General features: G+C 49.9%; 2 protein-coding genes and 1 pseudogene across 4 annotated transcripts in view; all 3 read left to right on the top strand.

Moving 5' to 3' along the window:
- Nucleotides 1-2,124: 2,124 nt before the first annotated feature.
- SF3B2 (splicing factor 3b subunit 2) lies at nucleotides 2,125-19,532 on the top strand. 3 transcript variants are annotated; one of them, XM_058438950.1, is made up of 22 exons: nucleotides 2,125-2,350; nucleotides 2,506-2,552; nucleotides 2,862-2,939; nucleotides 5,086-5,325; nucleotides 5,548-5,595; nucleotides 6,839-6,956; nucleotides 7,268-7,377; nucleotides 8,032-8,128; nucleotides 8,292-8,383; nucleotides 8,803-9,018; nucleotides 9,176-9,313; nucleotides 9,490-9,570; nucleotides 9,757-9,984; nucleotides 10,543-10,692; nucleotides 11,636-11,725; nucleotides 11,838-11,945; nucleotides 13,306-13,413; nucleotides 13,701-13,843; nucleotides 13,929-14,030; nucleotides 18,586-18,685; nucleotides 18,788-18,973; nucleotides 19,314-19,532. In XM_058438950.1, exons 1-22 carry the CDS (start codon nucleotides 2,218-2,220, stop codon nucleotides 19,383-19,385), a joined length of 2,685 nt encoding a protein of 894 aa, XP_058294933.1. In that variant the 5' UTR covers nucleotides 2,125-2,217; the 3' UTR covers nucleotides 19,386-19,532. The 3 variants fall into 3 exon arrangements, with proteins under 3 accessions (XP_058294933.1, XP_032009396.1, XP_032009397.1); XM_032153505.2 differs by having other exon boundaries at nucleotides 2,128-2,350; nucleotides 5,545-5,595; XM_032153506.2 differs by having other exon boundaries at nucleotides 2,147-2,350; nucleotides 5,545-5,595; nucleotides 7,271-7,377.
- Nucleotides 2,979-3,063, top strand: LOC116470109 (small nucleolar RNA U13; annotated as a pseudogene).
- Nucleotides 19,533-20,908: 1,376 nt separating the features above from the next.
- The window catches only part of PACS1 (phosphofurin acidic cluster sorting protein 1), a 158,887-nt gene continuing 155,335 nt past the window's right edge, over nucleotides 20,909-24,460 (top strand). Inside the window, exon 1 of the mRNA XM_032153508.2 lies at nucleotides 20,909-21,479. Coding sequence (XP_032009399.1) covers nucleotides 21,127-21,479 — 353 coding nt within the window. The 5' untranslated portion in view covers nucleotides 20,909-21,126. The remainder of the gene's footprint in view (nucleotides 21,480-24,460) is intronic.

Below are 24,460 nucleotides of genomic sequence, written 5' to 3' on the forward strand. Positions count from 1 at the left end.
TGGTTGAGGAGGAGGAAATAGGGACTCTCAGAGTCAGAAGGACTGCTGGTGGCCCCAGTTCGGCCCCTTGGGCATGTCACCTTCTCTGCCCATCAATCTTCCACTGTGTACAAAATCGTGGGGGAGGGGGATCTTGAGACCTTGCCTCCTTCCCAGGGCTGTTATAAAATGAGACTCCAGGCCGGTTGCGGTGGCTCACACCTGTAATCCCAGCACTTTGGAAGGCCGAGGCGGGCGGATCATGAGGTCAGGAGATTGAGACCATCCTGGCTAACACGGTGAAACCTCGTCTCTACTAAAAAAAGTTCAAAAAAATTAGCTGGGCGTGGTGGCAGGTACCTGTAGTCCCAGCTACTTGGGAGGCTGAGGCAGGAGAATGGTGTGAACCCAGGAGGCGGAGCTTGCAGTGAGCAGAGATAGAGCCACTGCACTCCAGCCTGGGCAACTGAGCGAGACTCTGTCTCAAAAAATAAAAAAATAAAAAAATAAAAAATAAATAAATAAAATGAGACTCCACCATCAGCCTTTAGTTTATCCTGCCTCAGAGACCCCGACCCCTTCCCTAGCACCTACACAAGGCATGTGCCTTGGGGCCTTCAGCCTCAGATGACCTTCCCTGGGCTCTCCAGTTATAGGGAGCAGAAGAGCCTTCCTTGGGCTAGAAAGGTTCTGCCTGAGCGGGCTGACAAGCTGGAGGGAAGGGCGCCGTTGTTCTGTCTTCGTTACTGTCCTTTCCGGGTTTGGCTTCTCCTCTGGGAGTGGCTGCAGGAGCCTGCCATAGTGATATTGATGGAAAGGGGAAAGGTCAAGGTTTGGGTAGGAGGAAGAGGACTTCCCACCCAGTGCTAGGATGTGAGCCAACCTTTCTCAACCCGGTCCTTTTCCCTGTCTCTCCCAAACCTCACCTTCCCCGGACCTGGTGCCCCATTCTTTTTTTTCCCTGTTCCTAGCTTCTCCACTGGGGGAAGTTGGCAAAATGGAGCTGGAGAAAAGATCTGAAGGGGATGTGTAGGGGGAAAATGTGACCATTTCACTTGAGTCTCCCCACTCCCTTTCTCAACACACATAAAAACACAGTGAGCCTAGCTGTCAGTGAGAGGGCAGAGCTAGTGGCAGAGGTGGGGAGAGAAACTGAATTGATGGTGTGGGACAGGGAGAGGTGGAAGCTAGGCAGGCAAGAATCCATGCCAGTCTCTGCCTCTGTCTCCAAAGGCCACGGGTTTTTGGGGTGGGGAGTGGGAGGCAAGGTGGGGCCCCCAGTGCAGGTGCGGCCAAGGGAAAAGGGCCTGAGTTTATTTTCGAGACTAAAAAAGACACAAATGCTGTCACCAGAAACATTGTTCCTTTTTTTCCAGTAATCATTTATTGGGCGCCTCTTGAACGCCAGGCGATGCGAGACTGAAACAGATCAAGTCCCCGCTCGCATTTTTGGGATGGAGGTAGGAAGAAAGGGCAAGAAAGACTTAAACCGTGGAGATTCGAATGTATTATGGGAGCTCTAAGAAAGGAAAGGAAAGCGGGAGGAGGCTTAGTGGAGAAGACGACATTTGAGCCGGCCTGGAAGGTGGAAAAGGGGGCTTTAGTGTCGCCCTTCCCCCAGGTCGGCAGCTGGAGCTCAGCCCGGGAAGGCCCGCTGCTCTCCCGGCTCGGATCCCCTTTCAGCCCATTCATCCGGGCCTGGCCCGGGGGTGGGCGGGCAGACAATCAGACACTGTTTTATCCCAGGCATCGGCTCCAGCCTCCCGCTTGGCGCCCGCAACGCGGGGCCGCCGGGGAAATGAGTCTCTCGGGACTCCCTGGGAGCGTAAACGTCCGAGGCTCTGACCGGGGAGCCGGGTCGGAAAGCTTGAGAGCGTTCGCTCCCGCAGGTGAGGAGCAGAAAACACTCCCTCGGGGCAGTGCCAGCCCTCCTCGTAGCCCCGCCCTCCGGCCCGCCGCCGGCCTTCGGGGCCGTCGCCGGGCGCAGGGCCCGCAGAGACCGAGACCTGCGCACTACAACTACCAGGAGGCCTCGCGACCAGACCGCCGAGGGGCCACTGGAGAAAGGTGCGTCTGCGGCGAATCTCGTCGCCCAGCGCACGGCAGCGGGTGGGCCTCAGTGAGCGTCGCCTCCCAGCCAGAGAGGACGTGGCTTACGGCGCCGCCGGAAGTTCCGGAAAGTGGGACTTGAGGCTGGCCCGAGCTTCCGGGTTGGTCGCGCGCCTTCCTGCGGCTAAGATGGCGACGGAGCATCCCGAGCCTCCCAAAGCGGAATTGCAGCTGCCGCCGCCGCCACCTCCAGGCCACTATGGTGCCTGGGCTGCCCAGGAGCTTCAGGCCAAGTTGGCAGAGATCGGAGCTCCGATCCAGGGTGAGGAACACGGGAAGTCGAGGGGCCTTTACGGGCCTGCGGAGAAGCGGAGCCTGGTTACCCGGGAGACCCGGGCGCGAGGGGCGGAGGCGGGCCGCTGGGGCCTGACCTGGCCGGGCTGGCCTGCCCCATTGATCATGTACTTTGCCCTGCAGGTAATCGCGAGGAGCTGGTGGAGCGGCTGCAGACCTACACCCGCCAGGTAGGTGTTGGCGGCGGGACGTCAGGATAGGCCGAGTTTCTCTCCAGGAGACCTTATATACCCCATCACGGCTCGGTCTTCATTCTTTCTTTATCTCGGCACAGCAAGGCGGAGGCTTGCCCTTTTTGGCTTGTTCTTGCGTTTGCCAGCTTAGTTGTAATTTCTTGTATCCATCTTGGTCCTCTTCAGTGCCCAGCCAGAGCGCTGGCAGACAGACACTGGGTACGTTTTGTTGAATGAATTGGGAGCGAACGTCGTTTAGTGAAACAGCTAGTTTTGGACTGACCTAGAGTCCTTTCTCTTTTGCAGACTGGCATCGTGCTGAATCGGCCGGTTTTGAGAGGGGAAGATGGGGACAAAGCCGCTCCACCTCCCATGTCAGCACAGGTAGGGAGGTTCTTCCATTTTTTAAGATTCCATCTGCTGATCCTTTTGTAGTTCATGAGCATGATGATTGGGTGTTCACGTGCATGTGTGAGATGTGACACCCTTGCACATTACTCGCCTGACCTGAGTGGGGAAAAAAAAAGATTCCATACGTTCAGGGTAGCCCTTCCTCTCACTTGCAGTGTTGGGCAGGGAGGTACTGCCACGACAGAATTGTGAGCTCTTCAGTTCTCTCTTTGATGCTGATACTTGCCTCCTTTTCCACTGTCTGCTTCTCCAAAAGCAGCTTGTGGCCAGGTGCAGTGGCGCATGCCTGTAATCCCACCACTTCGGGATGCTTAGATGGGAGGATTGCTTGAAGCCAGGAGTTCGAGACCAGCCTGGGCAACATAGTGAGACTCTGTTACTACAAAAAGATTTAAAAAATTAGCTGGGCACGGTGGCACGCGCCTATAAAGTCCCTATAAAGAGGCTCGAGGATTGCTTGAACCCTGGGGTTCGAGGCTGCAGTGAGCTCTGGTTGTGCCACTGTACTCCATGTACTCCATCCTGGGTGACAGAATAAGACTTTGCTTCTTTAAAAAAATAAAAGAGGGAGTGATGGGGCAGGGGCTGGGAGAGTGTCAGAAAAAATAGCTAATGCATGCCAGGCTTAATACTTAGGCAGTGGGTTGATAGGTGCAGCAAACCACCATGGCACACATTTACCTATGTGACAAACCTGCACATACCCAGAACTTACAATAAAATAAAGTTAAACAAAAAAATAGGGGAAAAAAAAAGAGGCAGGACGTGGTGGCTCATGTCTGTAATCTCAGCTACTTGGGAGGCTGAGGCAGGAGAATCATTTGAACCCAGGAGGCAGATGGTGCAGTGAGCCGAGATCAAGCCACTGCACTCCAGCCTGGGCAATAAAGCGAGACCGTCTCAGAAAAAAAAAAAAAAAAAAAAGAGAGAGAAAGGGGCAGGGCATGGTGGCTCATGCCTGTAATCCCAGCACTTTGCGAGGCTGAGGCGGGCGATCACTTGAGGTCATGAGTTCGAGACCAACCTGGCCAACATGGTGAAACCTTGTCTCTACTGGCCGGGCGCGGTGGCTCACGCTTGTAATCCCAGCACTTTGGGAGGCCGAGGCGGGCGGATCACGAGGTCAGGAGATCGAGACCACGGTGAAACCCCGTCTCTACTAAAAATACAAAAAATTAGCCGGGCGCGGTGGCGGGCGCCTGTAGTCCCAGCTACTCGGAGAGGCTGAGGCAGGAGAATGGCGTGTACCCGGGAGGCGGAGCTTGCAGTGAGCCGAGATTGCGCCACTGCACTCTAGCCTGGGCGACAGAGCGAGACTCCGTCTCAAAAAAAAAAAAAAAAGAAACCTTGTCTCTATTAAAAATACAAAAATTAGCCAGGCGTGGTGGCAGGTGCCTGTAATCCCAGCTACTTGGGAGGCTGAGGCACAAGAATTGCTTGCACGTGGAAAGCAGAGGTTGCAGTGAGCTGAGATTGCGCCATTGCACTCCAGCCTGGGTGACAGAGCGAGACTCTTGTCTCAAAAAAAAAAAAAAAATGCAGCTTGAATACAAGGAAGCCTGACTTGTCCCTACCCAGCTGGAAGCAATCACCCTCTTCTTTGCCTGCCCCAGGCACAGTTCCCATGTTCTTTTGTGTGACATTGAGGGCTCCCTGATTTGATTTCATACCCCTTGCGTTTAGTAGTCATTGGGGTTTGCATTGCCGTGATACAGTGGTTCCTGTTTATTTAAGTCCTCTCAATTCCCATGTTCCTTCTGATCCAGGATTTGCCTCATTTTCTCTAAAGCGGTGGCTCTGACCTGGCATCTACTGATCTCTGTGTGTAGGATGAGGAGTCCCTAGATGGCCTCAGAGGCGTCTTTGAGTCTGCTAGAATTGTATGCAGAATCTGTATTCAGGATATCTTTCTGGAGAGAGTGGATAGCTTCCTTTGGTTGGTGCCAGAAGTTAACATTCTCATATCTTTATAGGGCTGTGGAGCATTCTCTCTCACGGAGTGGTAACTATGTTTCATTTGACTTAGAATTCCAGCTCCTGACTCAAAGTAGATCCCCCAGATATTTGCAGAATGAGTAGATAAATGCTTCCTAGTTTTATGATCATATTTTCTCCACAGCTCCCCGGAATTCCCATGCCACCACCACCTTTGGGACTCCCCCCTCTGCAGCCTCCTCCGCCACCCCCACCACCTCCACCAGGCCTTGGCCTTGGCTTTCCTATGGCCCACCCACCAAATTTGGGGCCCCCGCCTCCTCTCCGTGTGGGTGAGCCAGTGGCACTGTCAGAGGAGGAGCGACTGAAGTTGGCTCAGCAGCAGGCGGCATTGCTGATGCAGCAGGAGGAGCGTGCCAAGCAGGTAGGGCAGGTGGAAGCCCTGGCCTTGGCCTCATTACATCCCTGAAGGGGCAGTGGAGTCTTAGAGAAAGCTGGGTCCTAGAACTAAGGCTTCTGGGAAGGTCGGGACTAAAGATTGGAACATGGGCCCTTGACTGGAAGCAGATGTCAAGAAACAAGAGTTGTGACAGATTGGCCTGTTGGGTATTGGCGCCGGTATGAACTTCTTTTCTTTTTTAAGCAGGGAGATCATTCGCTGAAGGAACATGAGCTCTTGGAGCAGCAGAAGCGGGTAATACCCCTCCCCCTAACCTTTGACCTCGTGGTCCAATCTGTTGGCTGTCATTTATAGTGCTTAGAGTGCACCATTCAAGTTTTCCCTGGAGGCTACTTTGTTCTCAACTAAGTTCTAGCATCTTCCAAAGCTTTCAGTTTTTCTTGAAGTTCAGGAATTGACAAACTGTGACCTGTGGCCTGCATGTATATGGCCTGTGAACTAAAAATAACTCCAAAATTTTTTAAGGGTTATAAGAAAACCCAGACCAAAAATATGTACCAGAGTCTGTACAGCAACCCATAAAGCCTAAAATATTTACCTTCTGACCTATTACAAAAAGACCGTGCTGACCTCTGCTCGCCTTACATGACATCATTCTAGATAGGACTCTGGGTAATTGAGTTATTTGTATTGGATTTAGACAGAATAGGACTATAAGTCTGGGAATGTTATATAAGATGTTTGGCCCCAGAGGTGCATTGCATCAGTCATTACCCAGGGGGTTACTCAGGAGTATTAAAAAGTAAGTGTTAAAAAGCAACAAGTATGAGCTGGGTGCCGTGGCTCACACCTGTAATCCTAGCACTTTGGGAGGCTGAGGTGGGCGGATCGCTTGAGCTCAGGAGTTCGAGACCAGCTTGGCCAACATTATGAAATCCTGTCTCTCTCAGAAACAGAAAAATTAGCCAGGTGTGGCGGCACATGCCTGTAGTCCCAACTACTTGGGAGGCTGAGGTGGGATGATGGCTTGAGCCGGGGAGGCAGAGGTTGCAGTGAGCTGAGATCATGCCACTGCACTCCAGCCTAGGCAACAGAGCCAGACCCTGTCTCAAAAAAAAAAAAAAAAGCCACAAGTCTGGACCTGTGGATAAAGTACTGTCTTTGCCCAGATTGTGTTGGATCTTGAGGGGTAGATAAAAGAGCTCAAAAGTTTCTTCTGTATAATTTAATCTTTTGGGGAAGAAAACTCTCTGAAAAGTAGAAGGCACTGTTTGGCTGAATATGAAATTCTCTGCTAGGAACCAGAAGTTTCCTGGGGTTTTCCTTGGTGTTATTTCTAGGGATTTTCCGTTGTGATGAGAGGGCTCCTCCATTTGGATTAGTAGCCTGGAAGTGTGGGGGTGGAGGGGATGTCAGCACCCAAGTGGTTCGTAATTGTTCTCCTTGGGCCCGTTACCCGGCTGAAAGAATGCATTTGCCAGGGGCTGCCTGCCAAACGCGTTTTCAGGCAGTGTCTACTCCCACTTCCCTCCCGTAGGCAGCTGTGTTACTGGAGCAGGAACGACAGCAGGAGATTGCCAAGATGGGCACCCCAGTCCCTCGGCCCCCACAAGACATGGGCCAAATTGGTGTGCGCACGCCTCTGGGTCCTCGAGGTGAGACCCTGGAACCGAGGGGAAGGGCAAGGAAGGTGATTTAGACATTTTAAAAAAGACTTTTAAAGTATCTTATCACATTTAAAAAGGGCATATATAGTAAATATATAGTTTAATGGTTTTTTACACACTGAACACACCCGTACAACCAGCACCTGGATCATGATCCAAAACATTACCAGCATTCCAAAAGCCACACCACATGCCCTCCTCCCCTGCAGGTTTACCATCACCCTTTCAGCAAGAGAGGTAATTTTTTACGTGAGTGTTTTGCCTCTTCTGACATTGGATTTCTTTTTCCCATCTCTCAGTAGCCGCTCCAGTGGGCCCAGTGGGCCCCACTCCTACAGTTTTGCCCATGGGAGCCCCTGTTCCACGGCCTCGTGGTCCCCCACCGCCCCCTGGAGATGAGAACAGAGAGGTGAGACTGATGATTTATTTCTAGGGGTAAGAGAGTGGTAGTTTAGGAGGGGACTGTTTTTGGATTTTTAGAGAGCGGTTCTGTGAGAAGATGGGGGGACTTAAGTTCCTGGGGGTAGTGGGGAGCCCTGCTTATTTAAACTAAGGGTATGGCAGAGGGACTGGGGAGACATTACTGAGGCAGAGTCTTGGGGTCCCTCTGAGGAACACTAAACCTCACTGAGCCCAGTTGGTGTTGCCCACTCTCTGCTGCTTACATCACCTGGGCAGCAGCCTTTCTAGTCCAAGAGGTGGAAGTTGGTGGAAAAAGGGCACTGTGGGCCAGGCATGGTGGCTCACACCTGTAATCCCAGCACTTTGGGAGGCCGAGGCGGGCGGATGACCTGAGGTCAGGAGTTCCAGACCAGCCTCAACATGGAGAAACCCCATCTCTACTAAAAATACAAAATTAGCCGGGCGTGGTGGTGCATGCCTGTAATCCCAGCTACTTGGGAGGCTGAGGCAGGAGAATTGCTTGAACCTGGGAGGCGGAGGTTGTGGTGAGCCGAGATCGCGCCATTGCACTCCAGCCTGGGCAACAAGAGCGAAACTCCGTCTCAAAAAAAAAGAAAAAGGGCACTGTGATTTGCCTTCTCTGACTGGTTGTCTCTGGCAGATGGATGACCCTTCTGTGGGCCCCAAGATCCCCCAGGCTTTGGAGAAGATCCTGCAGCTGAAGGAGAGCCGCCAGGAAGAGATGAATTCTCAGCAGGGTGAGTGCCAGGCATTCTGATGCTGTAGCCGTAGAACCTGGAGAGGCTGAGCTGAGTCCTCATCCCTCTGTCCCTTGCCCTGGCTCTTGGTAAAAGCAGGTTACTGTGAACAAGTGCAGGGCAGTGGCACCGTGAAGACTCATCACCACCTTCTTTCTTACAGAGGAAGAGGAAATGGAAACAGATGCTCGCTCGTCCCTGGGCCAGTCAGCGTCAGAGACTGAGGAAGACACAGTGTCCGTATCTAAAAAGGAGGTAGGGATTGGAGCTGAGTCTGGAAGGAAACGCAGGAGATGGGACTTGGGTACGGAAATAACACAATTTGTAAGTGTTCAGTAAGTAATAGCTTCTATTTTGTGCCAGTTTCCGCCCTCAGCATCTTACAGATATTTTTCATTTAATTGCTTTGAGTTCCAAGTACTATGCATGCCTACATTTTACAGCTGAAAAAGCAGAGGTTCTGAGACGCACAGTAATTTACCCAAAGGCACACAGCTTGTGAATGGCAGAACTTTGGAGTCTGACTCCAAGGCCCCTTCGCAGCTACTTCATGAGATGGCCTCCTTGGGAAAAGCCTGACTGTTGAACTGTGGGGGAGAGTGGGGGAGGAGTTTAGGGTGGGGTGCTGGCACAGTGCTTGGATTCTCTGACCCAGCTGGTTTTCCTCTTGACAGAAAAATCGGAAGCGTAGGAACCGAAAGAAGAAGAAAAAGCCCCAGCGGGTGCGAGGGGTGTCCTCTGAGAGCTCTGGGGACCGGGAGAAAGACTCAACCCGGTCCCGTGGCTCTGACTCCCCAGCAGCTGATGTTGAGATTGAGTATGTGACTGAAGAACCTGAAATTTACGAACCCAACTTTATCTTCTTTAAGAGGATCTTTGAGGCTTTTAAGGTACAAGGAGAGCACACTAGGAAGGGGCAGTGCCAAACAGGGAAGGGGCTCAGAGGTGGGTGAGAGGCAGCGGTGAACAGGCATCTTTTTAGTGCTGTCCTTAGGAACTGGGAAAGGGGCTCAGAGGGCAGGGGTTTCACCTTGTCTGCCTCCTCAGCTCACTGATGATGTGAAGAAGGAGAAAGAGAAGGAGCCAGAAAAACTCGACAAACTGGAGAACTCTGCAGCCCCCAAGAAGAAGGGATTTGAAGAGGAGCACAAGGACAGTGATGATGACAGCAGTGATGACGAGCAGGTCAGGCCCAGCCCTCCTAGTGGGAAGCAGGGACTCTGGGCACAGGTGGCTGAGATGCATCCAGAGAGGGACCATGGTGAACTCTTGCAGAGCTTTGGTGGCTTAAGGTTGGGGTGGGTTGGGTGGTTTCATTCACATCTGAGTCCTGCTTAAAAGAGCTGATTGTTCTGTTCTAGGAAAAGAAGCCAGAAGCCCCCAAGCTGTCCAAGAAGAAGTTGCGCCGAATGAACCGCTTCACTGTGGCTGAACTCAAGCAGGTAAGACCTGAGAGGATCCTGCAGGCCCTGGAGCCCAGCTGGGAGACCACCTGGGAAGCCAGGGAGGTGAAAAGGAGTTCTTTGAAGGAGGTGTGGGTGATTTGGGTTTGGGTCCTTTGAGGAAGAAGAGCTTCAGAACTGAGAAGTTGGGGCTCTCAAGAACATGCATTATTATGTGTTTTCCAGCTGGTGGCTCGGCCCGATGTCGTGGAGATGCATGATGTGACAGCGCAGGACCCTAAGCTCTTGGTTCACCTCAAGGCCACTCGGAACTCTGTGCCTGTGCCACGCCACTGGTGTTTTAAGCGCAAATACCTGCAGGGCAAACGGGGCATTGAGAAGCCCCCCTTCGAGCTGCCAGACTTCATCAAACGCACAGGCATCCAGGAGATGCGTGAGGCCCTGCAGGAGAAGGTGAGGGCCTGGCAGGGCTCAGACCTGCCCTCGGGTTGTCCCCATCCTTCACAGCAGTGTGCTTCAAAATGGGAATCTGGTTTGAAACCCACCTACCACCTACTCGTTACTTGTCTAATTATCCTTTTGTTTTCCTCCTCTGCTCTTCCTCCCCTCTGCCTTCACTTTGCCAGCTCACCTGGTGACTCCTTTCTCAGATGTACTTTGTGGCTAGAGATTCATGGTGGTTGTGTAACTTCTTAATTTTAAAGCTTTTAGTTAAATGCTTTGAATTCAGGAGGTAGAAAAGAACACGGGGATATCTGCTTTCCAGAGAACTGACGAGATTCACCTCTTGATGAGATGGTTTAAAAATACACAGCTGAGGCTGATATTGTATAGTCTGTTTTGTTCAGTATGGATTATGTAATTTTGAAAGGTTTGAGCAGGAAGGATTTTGGTGACTTTCAGGGTGAGATAATTGAGGCTTCCCATGATCTCTTTTGGAGTTGGGAGCTGGATTCTCTACATGAATTTGGTGAGTACTTGTTAAGGCTTGTCTTCTGCCATTCTCCACAGGAAGAACAGAAGACCATGAAGTCAAAAATGCGAGAGAAAGTTCGGCCTAAGATGGGCAAAATTGACATCGACTACCAGAAACTGCATGATGCCTTCTTCAAGTGGCAGACCAAGCCAAAGCTGACCATCCATGGGGACCTGTACTATGAGGTTCGGGAGGGGGCTGGGAGAGGTCAGGCTGGGCCTTGGGGTTGAGACTGTCTAGGGCTTTTTTTTTTTAAAAAAAAAAACATGGAGTCTCACCCTGTTACCCAGGCTGGAGTGCAGTGGTGTGATCTTGGCTCACTGTAACCTCTGCCTTGTGGGCTCAAGCAGTCCTCCCATCTCAGCCCTCCGAGTAGCTGGGACCACAGGCACACCACACCTGGCTAATTTTTTGTATCTTTGGTAGAGATGGTTTTGCTATGTTGCCCAGGCTAGTCTCGAACTCCTGAGCTCAAGTGATCCACCCGCCTCAGCCTCCCAAAGTGCTGGGTTTATAGGCATGAACCATCGCACCTGGCCAAGGAGGGCTTTTGAAGCAACTACCATAGTTCTTCGCCTTAGAATTGCCCATTGACTACCTTCAGATGAGATGGAATTTAAAAATGAGGTTCTATTTGGAGGAGAGATGCAGACCTGGTGGCTTCTTTCCCTGATAGACTCTTCGTATCCTGTCTTAGAAATGATAATCGTTTGTGGTAGGTGGTTTAGGGATGGAGGGGCCAAGGGGCAGATGCTTTTAGGAAACTTTTAATATTGGGGGTGGTAGAGAAATTGGTATTTTTTTCTGATCCTTGAACTTGTAGTCACCATGATGTCATGGAATTTATGAGGTGGAAGAATTTTGCAGATCATCCTGTCGGGTGCCCTCATTTTACAGATGAGGAGGCAGGTCCTAACGTTGGCCGTGTTCTCATAGTGGGTTATTGACAGCACTGTGAGTCTGGCCTGGTTCTTATTCCTTCCCCCACTTTGGCCAGGGAAGGAAGTGATGAGAATCAGAGTGGGAGCCAGGTAGCCCTCACTGGGGTTTTATATCTGATGTGGGTTAGGATTGTGCTCCCACTGAGTGTCTGGGTCTACAACGTAGCATGCTCTGCTTTTCCCTTAGGGGAAGGAGTTTGAGACACGACTGAAGGAGAAGAAGCCAGGAGATCTGTCTGATGAACTAAGGATTTCCTTGGGGATGCCAGTAGGACCAGTGAGTGTCAGTTAGCTGTCTGGGGAAGCAGCGAAGAGGGTGGGGATTGGAGCGGAAGGCAGAGACAGGGATAGGGTTTGGCAGATGGTATCCTGTTCTCTTTTTCCTGCAGAATGCCCACAAGGTCCCTCCCCCATGGCTGATTGCCATGCAGCGATACGGACCACCCCCATCGTATCCCAACCTGAAAATCCCTGGGCTGAACTCGCCCATCCCTGAGGTGAGCATTGTCCTTTCGTTCATTCTTGGCCGTTTCTGCTTTTGAACTGGAAGGTAATTTTTTTTTTGTTTGTTTTCCTTCTCTAACTCCACCGTGTGTCTCTTTATTTACTTAAAAAATATTTTATCGGCCGGGCGCGGTGGCTCACGCTTGTAATCCCAGCACTTTGGGAGGCCGAGGCGGGCGGATCACGAGGTCAGGAGATCGAGAACGCGGTGAAACCTCGTCTCTACTAAAAAATACAAAAAATTAGCCGGGCGTGGTGGCGGGCGCCTGTAGTCCCAGCTACTCGGAGAGGCTGAGGCAGGAGAATGGCGTGAACCCGGGAGGCGGAGCTTGCAGTGAGCCGAGATTGCGCCACTGCACTCCAGCCTGGGCGACAGAGCGAGACTCCATCTCAAGAAAAAAAATAAAAAATAAATAAATAAATAAAAATAAAAAATAAAATAAAAAATATTTTATTGACACATAATATTTGTCATATACCATGTGTATGTGTAGAAAAACAAGTAATGGTTTTTGTTTTTTAAAAAAACTGACATGCTTATCATAAAATATTCAGTCAGAATTGACAAGTACAAAGGTGAAAGCAAGTCACAATTTTACCACTCAGAAATAGCCAAATTCACTATTTGGTGAATGTGTTTCCAGATATGTCTCTGAATATTAAGAATGACCAGAGAGAAATAATTTTATCTCAGCTAGATGTGGTGTCTCAACACCTGTAATCCCAGCACTTTGGGAGGCTGAGGTGGGAGGATCCCTTGGGGCCAGGGGTTTAAGACTAACCTGGGCAACATAGTGAAACCGCACCTCTACTTAAAAAAAAAAAAAAAAAAGAAAAATAATTTTTTTTTAGTTTCATTTCGGTCTATCTCTCAGAAATAATTTTATCTCAAGAATGTCTTCAAACTTATTCTTATTTTAAAATAAGCATTAAAAAAATTGACAGATAAGAGTCATTAAAGTAAAAAAGTAGTATTGTTAAACTTTAGATAGAAATTTCTGCCCCTTAAGATAAATAGATTCTGAACAAGCTAGCTTTCCAAAGTTAGGAAAACTCAATAAGAGATTGAAGTCATGTTTTCAACGTACATATTTTGGTTTCAGACAGCAAAGACTCTGCCATGACAGAAGTTATTAGCATACTTTCTGCCTCCTGTCTCCTTATCCTGTTGCCTCCAGATTTTAGTTATTAATTTTGGTTTCTAATGCTTCATAACATTTAATTTTATTCTGCAGTCATAATTTCCAGAGTTCCCAAGTATCAGCTCTGTACTTTTGAGTATGCCTTTTCTCTAGGGCTTCAGAATTTCTTTTGAAGCTAAGGAGTGAACTGATTATGCTCACTGTCTTGCAGAGCTGTTCCTTTGGGTACCATGCTGGTGGCTGGGGCAAACCTCCAGTAGATGAGACTGGGAAACCGCTCTATGGGGACGTGTTTGGAACCAATGCTGCTGAATTTCAGGTATGGGCCGTGTACTGGCGATCTTGGTTTTACTTAATGTCATGAAGGTTAGATTGTTGGTTTATAGCTTCATTATCAGGGAGTTGTGTGTTCTGACACAGCAGAGCCTGGAAAAGGGCATACATTTTCCTGAGATGTTAATGTAAGCTCCTCACTAGAATTTGAGATCTAGGTAGGTAGGAATTATTGTCTGTGTATTGACTCTTTCACCCCTTCAGCTTAAAACAGCCTGGCACATAATAGGTACTTAGAAAACATTTGTTGAATGATTAAGTGATCTCTTTCAGACCAAGACTGAGGAAGAAGAGATTGATCGGACCCCTTGGGGGGAACTGGAACCGTCTGATGAAGAATCCTCAGAAGAAGAGGAAGAGGAAGAAAGTGATGAAGACAAACCAGATGAGACAGGCTTTATTACCCCTGCAGACAGGTGGGGGAAGCAGAGAATGCTGCTTGGAAGTGGCCTATCTTTGGGGGCCTTCTCTTTACTCCAGAGCTTGTTCCTCTCTTCACAGTGGCCTCATCACTCCTGGAGGCTTCTCATCAGTGCCTGCTGGAATGGAGACCCCTGAACTCATTGAGCTGAGGAAGAAGAAGATTGAGGAGGCGATGGACGGGTAAGGGTACCAGACAGGGCTGAGAGGGGAGGACCTTCACTTCCCTTTGGCTGGCTGGCTGACTGTCGTTCCTTTCTCCCTCATCCCTTTTTAAACAATTATTGAACCAACTCTCTGCCAGGCACTACTCTAGGCAGTGAGGAGTCAGCAGTTGAGGTAAACTGGTAATCACAGAACAAGATACTTTCAGATGTAGATAAGGATGTTGAAGCAGAGGAAAGTGGGTAATGGGATGGGGTGGCAGGGAGACCTTTGGGAAGGCCTCATTGGGGAGGTGGTGCTTGAACTGAGACCCGAGTGAAAAAGCGCCAGCCACAGGATCATCTGGGTCAGAAGTAACAGTAAGTGCAAGCAAGCGCAAAGGCCCTGAGACAGGGATGGGCTAGTATTTTGAAGCTCCATTTTTAGGTAGTTGAATGTGTAGTGTCGTTAGGGCTTCATGAATTGATCCCTTTATCATGAAATGACCCTCTCTTTATCCATTCTGCTCTTTGTTCCCTTTTTCTTGATTTTCTACCTTCTTTTGGATTACTTGAACAATTTTTATGATTTCATTTTATCTCCAGTGTTGGTTAATTAGCTGTTAAGTTTTTGCTTTGTTATTTTAGTGGTTGCTCTGGGGTTTATAGATCATGTCTTTATCAGGATCTACCTTCGCTTGATGTTACACTGCTTCCAGATAGTATTAAGAGCCATTATAGTATACTTCATTTCTCTCCTCCCAATTTTTGCACCATATTGTCATATATTCACTTTTACATATGTTATACATCCTATGCTATATAGTTATTATTTTTGTTTAAATGGCCTGTTATCTTTTAGGGAGGTTTAAATAAGAATCATGCATGAAGCCATGTAGTTACCATTTTTGTTTCTTTCTTTTTTTTTTTTTTCTGAGACGGAGTCTTGCTCTGTGCCCCAGGCTGGAGTGCAGTGGCTCGATCTCGGCTCACTGCAAGCTCCGCCTCCCGGGTTCACGCCATTCTCCTGCCTCAGCCTCCCGAGTAGCTGGGACTACAGGCACCCGCCAACACACCCGGCTAATTTTTTGTATTTTTAGTAGAGACGGGGTTTCACCGTGTTAGCCAGGATGGTCTCGATCTCCTGACCTCGTGATCCGCCCGCCTCGGCCTCCTAAAGTGCTGGGATTACAGGCTTGAGCCACCGCGCCCGGCCTACCATTTTTGTTTCTTTCATTTCTTCTTTGTGTATATTCAGGTTTCTATCTGATACCGTTTTTCCTCTGCCTGAAGGGCTTCCTTTAACGTTTCTTAAGTTAGGGGGCATGGTGGCTTATGCCTGTAATCTCAGTACTTTGGGAGAAGGCTGAGGTGGTAGGATTGCTAGAGTCCAGGAATTTGAGACCAGCCTGGGCAACATAGTGAGACCGCATTTCTACAAAATATTAAAAAAACATTTCTTGTATTGTGGGTCTGCTGGTTTTGAATTCGTTCTGCTTGAGTAGTCTTAAAAATTCTTTATTTGGCCTTCATTTTTGAAAGATCTTTGCCAGGTATAGGATTCTAGGTTGACAATTTTTTTTTCTTTCAATACTTTTTTTTTTCTTCTTTGAGATGGAATCTCGCTATGTCACCCAGGCTGGAGTGTAGTGGTGTGATCTCGGCTCACTGTAACCTCCACCTCCTGGGTTCAAGCGATTCTCCTGTTTCAGCCTCCTGAGTAGCTGAGATTACATGTGCATGCCACCACACCCAACTAATTTTTATATTTTTAGTAGGGATGGGATTTTGCCATGTTGGCCAGGCTGGTCTCGAGCTCCTGGCTTCAAGTGATCCGCCTGCCTCGGCCTCCCAGCTTGTTGGGATTACAGGCGTGAGCCACTGCATCAGCCTTCTTTCAGTACTTTTAAGATGTTGCTCCAGGGTCTTCTTTCTTGCATTGTTTCCAGTGAGAAAGCTGCTGTCATTCTTACCTTTGTTCCTGTGTACATAATGTGTCATTTTTATTTGGTTGTTTTTAAGATTTTATCGCTAGTTCTAACAATTTGACTACAATGTGCCTTGGTGTAGTTTCTGAATGTTTCTTTGCTTGGGGTTTTTTAAGCATCTTAGATCTGGGTTTTTAGTTTTTATTAATTTGGGGAAAATTTTGGTCATGATTTCTGCAAATATTTTCTCTGTTCCCTTCTCTTTGGGAACTCAAATTATTCCTCTATTAATGAAATAATAAATGAAAAAATAAATGAAGAGCTCACTGATGCTCTTCATTTTTAAAGAAATTCTTCTCTCTTTGTATTTCACTTTAGAAAATTTCTATTGCTATGTGTTCAAGTTTACTATTATTTTCTTCTGTAATTTCTGATCTAACAGTAATCCCATACAATATAATTCTCCTTTCTAGAAGTTTGATTTCCGGTCTTTTAAATCTATTCCTTGATTTTGAGTCTTTTAAACCTATTCTTTCTCTCTTTTTGAACATGTGGAATGCAGTTATAACAATATTTTATTTTTATTTTATGTTATTTTATTTTATGATGGAGTCTTGCCCTGTTGCCTACGCTGGAGTGCAGCGGCGTGATCTCGGCTTACTGCAACCTCTGCCGCCCAGGTTCCAGCGATTCTTGTGCCGCAGCCTCCCAAGTAGCTGGGACTACAGGCGTGTGCCACCCCACCCAGCTAATTTTTTTCTATTTTTAGTAGAGACAGGGTTTTACCATGTTGACCAGGCTGTTCTTGAACTCCTAACCTCAGGTGATCCGCCTGCCTTGGCCTCCCAAAGTGCTGGGATTACAGGCATGAGCCACCATACCTGGCTATAACAACATTTTAATGTATTGTCTGCTAACTCTAACATTTGTGCCATTTCTGGGTTGACTGCCATTAGTTGATTCATTTTCCTCATTATGGATTGTATTTTCCTACTCTTTTGCATGCCTGGTAATTTTGTTTTCTTTTCCTTTCTTTTTTTGAGAGAGGTTCTCACTGTGTTGCCCAGGCTGGTCTTGAACTTCTGGGCTCAAGCAATCATCCTGCCTCAGCTTCCCAAAGTGCTGGGATTACAGGTGTGAGCCACCAGGCCTGTCCAGTGCCTGGTAATTTTTTATTGAATGCTAGGCTTTGTGAAATTTACCTTGTTGGGTCCAGGATATTTTTGTATTCCTGTACCTTTTCTTCAGCTCATTCAGGAATATAGTTATATGGAGATAGTTTGATCCTTTCAGGTCTTGCTTTTGGGGTTCTTGAGGCAGCACTGAAGCAGTCCTCCCCACTGTGAGGCACAAGTACCTGTGTACTCTACCCACCACCCTGTGAATTAGGAGGTTTTTCTTTCTGACTAGTGGGAGTGGCACTATTCCCAGTTCTGAGTGAGCAGCAGGTGCTGTTACGAATCCTTTTGGGTGCTTCTTTCCCTGTCCTTGGTAGGCATGTGCTGCTTAGTACTCCCCTGCATACTTGAGGACCTTCTGTAGGTCTCTTGAGTTCTCTCTCTGCTCTTTTCTCCAGTACTCTATCGTGTGAACTCTAGCTGCCTTGATCTCCCTGGACTTTCAGTTTCATCCTCCCAACTCTTGGAGTCCTCAGGGCTCTCCATGAGTCTCCCCTCTGTTCTGTGGCCTGCAAACTCTCAGGTGCAGTATGCTGGGGCAGTTGAAGGGCTCATCGCATTTGTTTCCTGTCTCGCAGGAATCACTGTGCTTTGTTGGCCCTTGTGTAGTGTCTTGAAAACCACTGTTTCATATAATTTGCCCATTTTTTGGTTGTTTCAGGCAGGAGGGTGTATCTGGTTCCTCTTGCTCCTTGTCAAGAAGTAGAAATCTCAAGCTTTGCATATTCAAGGAAGAAAAATAAAGAAGGGTACTGTGGACAGAGTATAGTGAGGAGGGCTTGGGTAAGGGACTAGGCTATGAACCCTTTAGTTCATGTTAAGGAGTTTGGATTTTATTCAGATAATGATCAGAAGCCTCAGAGGGTTTTGAGCAAAGGTCTGACAGGACCCGACATCTGTTTTAAGGCATTTTCTCTGGCTCCTGTGTGGAGAGTAGATTGTCACCTCTTCCAGTGGGAGAGGTGGAGATGATGGGCATAGTCTGGGGTGACAGTGGTAGATTTGTTCTTGTTCCTAGTGTAATCCTTGAAATTGGTGGTGAAACTGGCTGTGGATGGCTCTTGCGTTGGAAGGCCTGGAAGTGTGAATTATGTACATGAGAACTCCAGGCATGACATTCTTCGGGTGGGAACTGTTGTCACCTGCTCTCTCTTGCCAGCTTCTCTGTACCAAAGTTATTTTGGAAACTTTGAGCCTCTCTGACCTTTTGACCCTTATGTGCATGTGGGAGTCCTGGTCTGTGATCCCCTGACTTGATTCAGGGGGCCCCTTAGCTCCATCTGTGTTCCCTGGAGTCAGCACTCTGCCCCCTCCCCCCACCCCCACCCAATTCTTTTCTGTCATGGGCAGAACTGCAGAGGCGGCATCCTTGGGGAGCTCAGAAGCTCTCCAAGGCGCTGAGTGGAGGTGCCACCTGTATCTTTTGTTTCCACTTCTGGAGACCCTTTTGTCCCTTCCTTTTTGGGTCTGATCCCATTGTCCTTCGCAGAAGTGAGACACCTCAGCTCTTCACCGTGTTGCCAGAGAAGAGAACAGCCACTGTTGGGGGAGCCATGATGGGATCAACCCACATTTATGACATGTCCACGGTGAGTACTTGCAGGATACTGCTTTTGGAGGCTGAGAAAGGCAGCAGAAGCTAGGGCTTCTCTGACTCTTTGGAGATGACAAGGCCCTGATCTCCTTTCCAGGTTATGAGCCGGAAGGGCCCGGCTCCTGAGCTGCAAGGTGTGGAAGTGGCGCTGGCGCCTGAAGAGTTGGAGCTGGATCCTATGGCCATGACCCAGAAGTATGAGGAGCATGTGCGGGAGCAGCAGGCTCAAGTAGAGAAGGAGGACTTCAGCGACATGGTGGCTGAGCATGCTGCCAAACAGAAGGTAGGCGCTTCCAGGGGCACTGGGCTGGGTGAAAGCCAGGGACCCTGGCCTGCCGTTTTCAGTGGCGTGGTGCCCTCTAGTGGTGAGAGTGAGAGTGGCCTCTGCTTGCTGTCCTGTGCTTCCTCAGATTTGGAAGTCTTAGAAATCCTCCAGTGGGCTGCCCTCTTTAAGGACGATGAAGGGGAGGAACTCAGCCAAGTCTGAGAGGGAGCTCGAAGAGAATCCAGATTCAGCACCTTTCCCACAGACTTCTATGTCTATGTCAGGCTGCCCACCCTTGTTTTGGGGGTCCGGGGGTGGTTCAACCTGTTGTAACCTGTGTCTCTTTCTCCCTATACAGCAAAAGAAACGGAAAGCTCAGCCCCAGGACAGCCGTGGGGGCAGCAAGAAATATAAGGAGTTCAAGTTTTAGGTCCCCTCACACTGGCCCTTTTTTTGGCCCTACGTCTGGATGCCTGGCCTTCACACAAGAGCCACCTCTCCTGCATTTCCCAAGGACTTGTCATTTCATGTTCTTATTTTAGACCTGTTTTGTAAATAAAGCTGTTTCCCAAGGAAAGAGATGAATATTTAACACTCCTGATCCTCCCTCATCTCCTTTTAGCCCCTTCTTGCAAAAGGACTAAAATAGCCTCTTTCTACAATCACTGGGCTGCCCCAGTAACCACGAACATAAACTGGGATCAGACGGCGTATTTGACTGGTGGTGACGCCAACCCCGGGCTGAAATCCGTGTTTCACCACTGCCCTGCTTTGTAGGAAGGCTTGGGGGAAGTACCTCTAGGTCTGGTTTGACCTTACTACTTTGTCCTTGGGGAGTAAAAATAGCCAGATTAGCGCCCTAGCGTGGCGGAGGAAGTAACAGTGGGCTTGGGAAGTAGGCCAGGGCAGGCCTTCCCAACTGACCTTGTGACCAGAAGTTCAAGTCCTTACCTGTGCGATAACATAGCTAAAAAGCTAAATTGTCTTGAGTCCATGTGAACCCTTGGGTTCAAGCAACACTAGTCGCTGGGGTTTGGGGTTTGTGTGTGGGATGGAGGGACTTACTTTCTCCAGGTTGTAATCCCCTGGTCCTGAGCAGCCTTTCTGACAGACTAGAGCAGGCTGGATCACTGGCTCCCATGGGCATTTGCCAGCCTGTGGGGAGGGGAGTCATGCGCTACTGTTGTACTACTGTTGGTGTTTAAGTGCACCAGTGGAGGCGCTCACTTGCTGGAGGGTTCAAGATGGTCTCGGGGTTCGGGGGCGTGGGGGGGTGATCCAGATAGGACGTGGCAGCTGAGCTAGGCCTTAGGAGGAATGGAATTTTAGAAATTTGGTAAGCAACAAAGCACTGGCACTCTAAATAGAGGGATTTGGGGGGTAGGGAAAAAAGAGGAAGGTTGGCTCCAGATGGGCCCCGGGGTAGTTTGAGAATTCACTTATGCGAAGAACCTTCTGGACTCCAGGTCTCTGAGCCCCCGCTTGCCCTCGGGGCGGGAACTTCCCGGATCACAGGCACCCGCGGTGGCGGCGGGCCCCGGGTCTCCGCCGACCTCTCTTTGACGGGGCCGCAAGGCAGAGCTAGGTTGGCAGGCGGAGAGCCGGCTTCCCCGGGCAGACCCCCACCGCTGGCGGCGGGTTCCGCATTGGCTCCGAAGACCCGAGGGGCCGAGGCGCGCTCCTGCGGCAGCCCCCACCCTGCAGGGACAGAGTCCCGGAAAAGCCGGGTTTCCGCTGGCGGGGCGGGGAGGGGAGGAGCGGGGGCAGACGGGCAGCGGATTTGAGGGCAGGACCCGTGGGCGCGCGCTGGCCACAGACCACCCCTTCTACTCCGCGGGAGCGAGGGGCGCGCGCCGCTACACGCAGGGCGCGAGCCCGCCCGGCCCGGCCCGGCCCCTCGGCGCTGGGTGGGGCCGCGCGGGCCGGGCTCCCCGCCCCCTCCCGGACACGCCCACCCGTGTCGGCTGCGCGAGCCGCAACAGGCAGCGGCGGTCGAGCGCGAGGCCCGCGCGCCCAGAGGCCCCGCGCGTGCGTGCAGCTCGCTGGCGGCTCGCGCTCCGGCAGGCGGGCTGAGGAGGCTGCCGAGCCCCCGCCGCCGCCGCCGCCGCGGGGGAAGCCTGGGAGCCAGATCGGCGTCTCCTCGGCCTCCGTAACCCCCGCCTAGCCGGGCCATGGCGGAACGCGGAGGGGCGGGCGGTGGTCCCGGAGGCGCCGGGGGCGGCAGCAGCCAGCGGGGATCCGGGGTCGCCCAGTCCCCTCAGCAGCCGCCGCCGCAGCAGCAGCAGCCGCCGCCGCAGCAGCCGACGCCCCCCAAGCTGGCCCAGGCCACCTCGTCGTCCTCGTCCACCTCGGCGGCGGCTGCCTCCTCCTCGTCCTCGTCTACCTCCACCTCCATGGCCGTGGCGGTGGCCTCGGGCTCCGCGCCTCCCGGCGGCCCGGGGCCAGGCCGCACCCCCGCCCCGGTGCAGATGAACCTGTACGCCACCTGGGAGGTGGACCGGAGCTCGTCCAGCTGCGTGCCTAGGTGAGCGCGGGAGGGTGCGGCGGGGCGCCGTGGGAGCGGGGTGGCCGCCGGGGCCCAGCCCTCCCCGCCCCAGCGCCCAAGGGGTCCCCGCCCTCCATCTCCCCGACTGTCCCGCGGCCCGGCCTGGCTCCAGCCAGGCCTCCCGGGACTCCTGCCACGGGGACCCGCCCTCTCCTGGCAGCCCCACCTTCTGCCTGGGGCCGGGACCACCCTTCTGTCCTCCCCGAGGGACCTTCTGGCCTCGCCCCCGGGCTTTCTCCGGTTGGGCTGACCGAATCCGGCCTTCCTGGCAGTCAGTTTACCCGAGTAAGTCACTCTCCTGCCTCGCTGGCGCCGGGGGCTGTACATACATGGATGTGGTATAGATCTCTTGATATTATTATTTCCCAATAGACTCAGCATGTGCCAAACTCGATTGTCACCTCTTGCAGGTAAAGCTCATATAATCACCCTAGGGGCTTCTCATTAGCCTTCGACACACATGTTCATTTGAACTTCATATTACACACGTTCTGTCCCAAGCCCTAGGCTCTTAGTTTTGGGGCCCTATTTAATGTGTCCTCAAGTGTATCTTTACCTCCCCTCCCCCACTACAACTGGTCCCAGAATCTCCCAGCTCTGCAGGACTCTATGAAATTACTGCCTTGTTCCTAAATTCAATCCATTCCTCTCTGTCTGTTGGAACCATCTGGGGACTCTCCTTCCATTGGCAAACTAGGCCTGAGTTTGGGAATATTTTCTGTTTCTGTATTGGCAAGGCAGTCTGTCTCCAACTCTGGGGACAGTGTGCTGTGTCTTACAGTTTGCCACTTGAATAAGAAGGTGTGTGGAGCTGGTTTCACCCAGAAAGCCCAGAAAAGTGCCTGGAGGTGTTCTTTTTTGTCATCTTGTAGCTGAGTTGATTCTGTTGCCTTGAAGTCTTGGGCTCTCTCCTCACTGTTGGTTAGGCAGACGGATGTGTAAGTCAGAGTTAGAGAGCGTTGCTGGGCTCCCCCCTCAACTGTCTTCCTTTCCCCACCTTTATTCTGGATAATATTATTTTATATATATATCCCAGGTAGGAATGATGAGAGTACATCTTTCTGTTTCGCTCAGCTTAAGGAACAGAGCATTATCACTTCTGTTGAAGCTCTCAGGGTGCCCCTTCCTGACCATCTCTCCTCTTCCTTCTACAAAGGTAAACACTATTTTGAATTGTGTTTATCATTTCTCTTTTTAGAAAAAAATTAGTTTTACCGCATAATGCATCTCTCTATATTTTATAGTTCTGAATGTTCTTGAAGTTTGTATAAATGGTGTCACCCTGTATGTGTTCTGTGACTTGATTGGTTTTTTAATTTTTTTTTAAATCAGCATTAGGTTTGTGAGAATCATCCATGTGGTATGGTAGCCACAGTTTAAATATTTTCATGAAGGGTAGTATTCTGTTGTGTGAATGAATATACCGTAATTCTCTTGATGAATATGTAGGTTGTTTCCTGTTTAACACCCACAGTAATGCACACATTTCCCCCCAGGACTCCTAGTGCTCTTGTGCAGAAGTTTCTTTAGGTTGTATTCATATGGAGGGGTGGGATTGCCGCTCGCAGGGTATAGATCTGGGACGCCACTAGGCAAAGGTAGATTGTTTCCACAGGCTCCTTCCACTCTGTTTCTACATCACTTAACAGATTTACACATTGTTTTTTTTCTCTGTCCTTTCTCTAGGGAAATCAGGAGCCACATTAGTTTAGTTTGCTGTGGCCAGATCCATAGCACAACACCAAGCTCAAGTGAGAGTTGAGTATGTGATGGTGTTCTCTCTTGATCCTAAGCAGGCCTGTCTCTTTCTATACAGGCCCATCTATCGCTGAAGTATCCTAACCCACCTCTTTCACACGTAGAAACACCGTGTTCCTTCCTACGTGAGTCCAGCCTTTCCCATTCCTCCTTCACTTCCATGCCTGTGTTTGGTGATGTTTGGGCAGCTGCCTTCTCCATCTTGTTAGGTTGAAAAGGCGGGAGCCAACTGGCAAGGAGCTGCAGCAGAGGGGTGTGAATAAAATCATTGCTGTTGATGTTTGGTCTGTCCCTAGGTCTCTTGGTCACTGCAAAGTCCACGTAATAAATTATTAGCCCAAGAAACAGCCAGGCATCCTGATCAAATGTATAATTATTATGCTAACTTGCTGTGAGAGGCTTAGGTGGACTTATTTTTGCATTCTGGGAGTGTGCAGTTATGTCGCATTTATTGACCAGTCCTTGAGCTTGTCCACTGTCCTGCTCTGACCTTGTTTTCCATCCATCGCCCTTGTACCTCCTCACTCCTTGTGGAACACATGTGCTCTTTGAGCATTTTGCAGGCCGGAATAACACCCTGTGGGGAGAAAATGGCCTGCCATTGGTCTTTCCAATTATTAGAGTTGTCTGGTTAATTTGAGGTTTCCTGGGTGTCCTTGTTCATGTTGTTTAGAATATATTGGCAACGTGCAGCACTCTGTGGAGGGATTAACATTCTTGTCTCGTGTAACTCAAATGGGACACAAATATATGAGATACATGCCCTTTAGAAATGTAAACGTGATTGTGGATCTAAGGTTAGGTGTGCATAAGAATGTCATGGGATTTGGTCTCTTAGGGCAGAGAAGAGGGGCTCGAACAGTACAGTGTTAGGAAGGTCCTGCTGCTTTTCTTGATGCCTGTCAAAATGTAATTTTCTTTTGAAAAAAATAGCATTTCCTGTATTAGATATTTAAATGAAGAGCAGTATAGTTGTTCCTCAGGTAAGTGTCTGCTCTTATTTAACATCTGTTAAATTCCCCCAGAATACATAGTACTTTTGAAAAACTTTATATAGATGAATAGCTTACTCACAGCTGGTTTTAAAAGAACGAAATTGTTCTGTTGATCACATTTTTCACCAGCATTTTTCGTTTTTTTTCTTTAGATGGAGTCTTGCTCTGTCATCCAGGCTACAGTGCAGTGGTGCAGTCATAGCTCAC

The sequence above is a fragment of the Hylobates moloch genome, unplaced genomic scaffold (genome assembly GCF_009828535.3).
Source record: "Hylobates moloch isolate HMO894 unplaced genomic scaffold, HMol_V3 SCAFFOLD_5, whole genome shotgun sequence".
Classification (NCBI taxonomy): Eukaryota; Metazoa; Chordata; class Mammalia; order Primates; family Hylobatidae; genus Hylobates; species Hylobates moloch.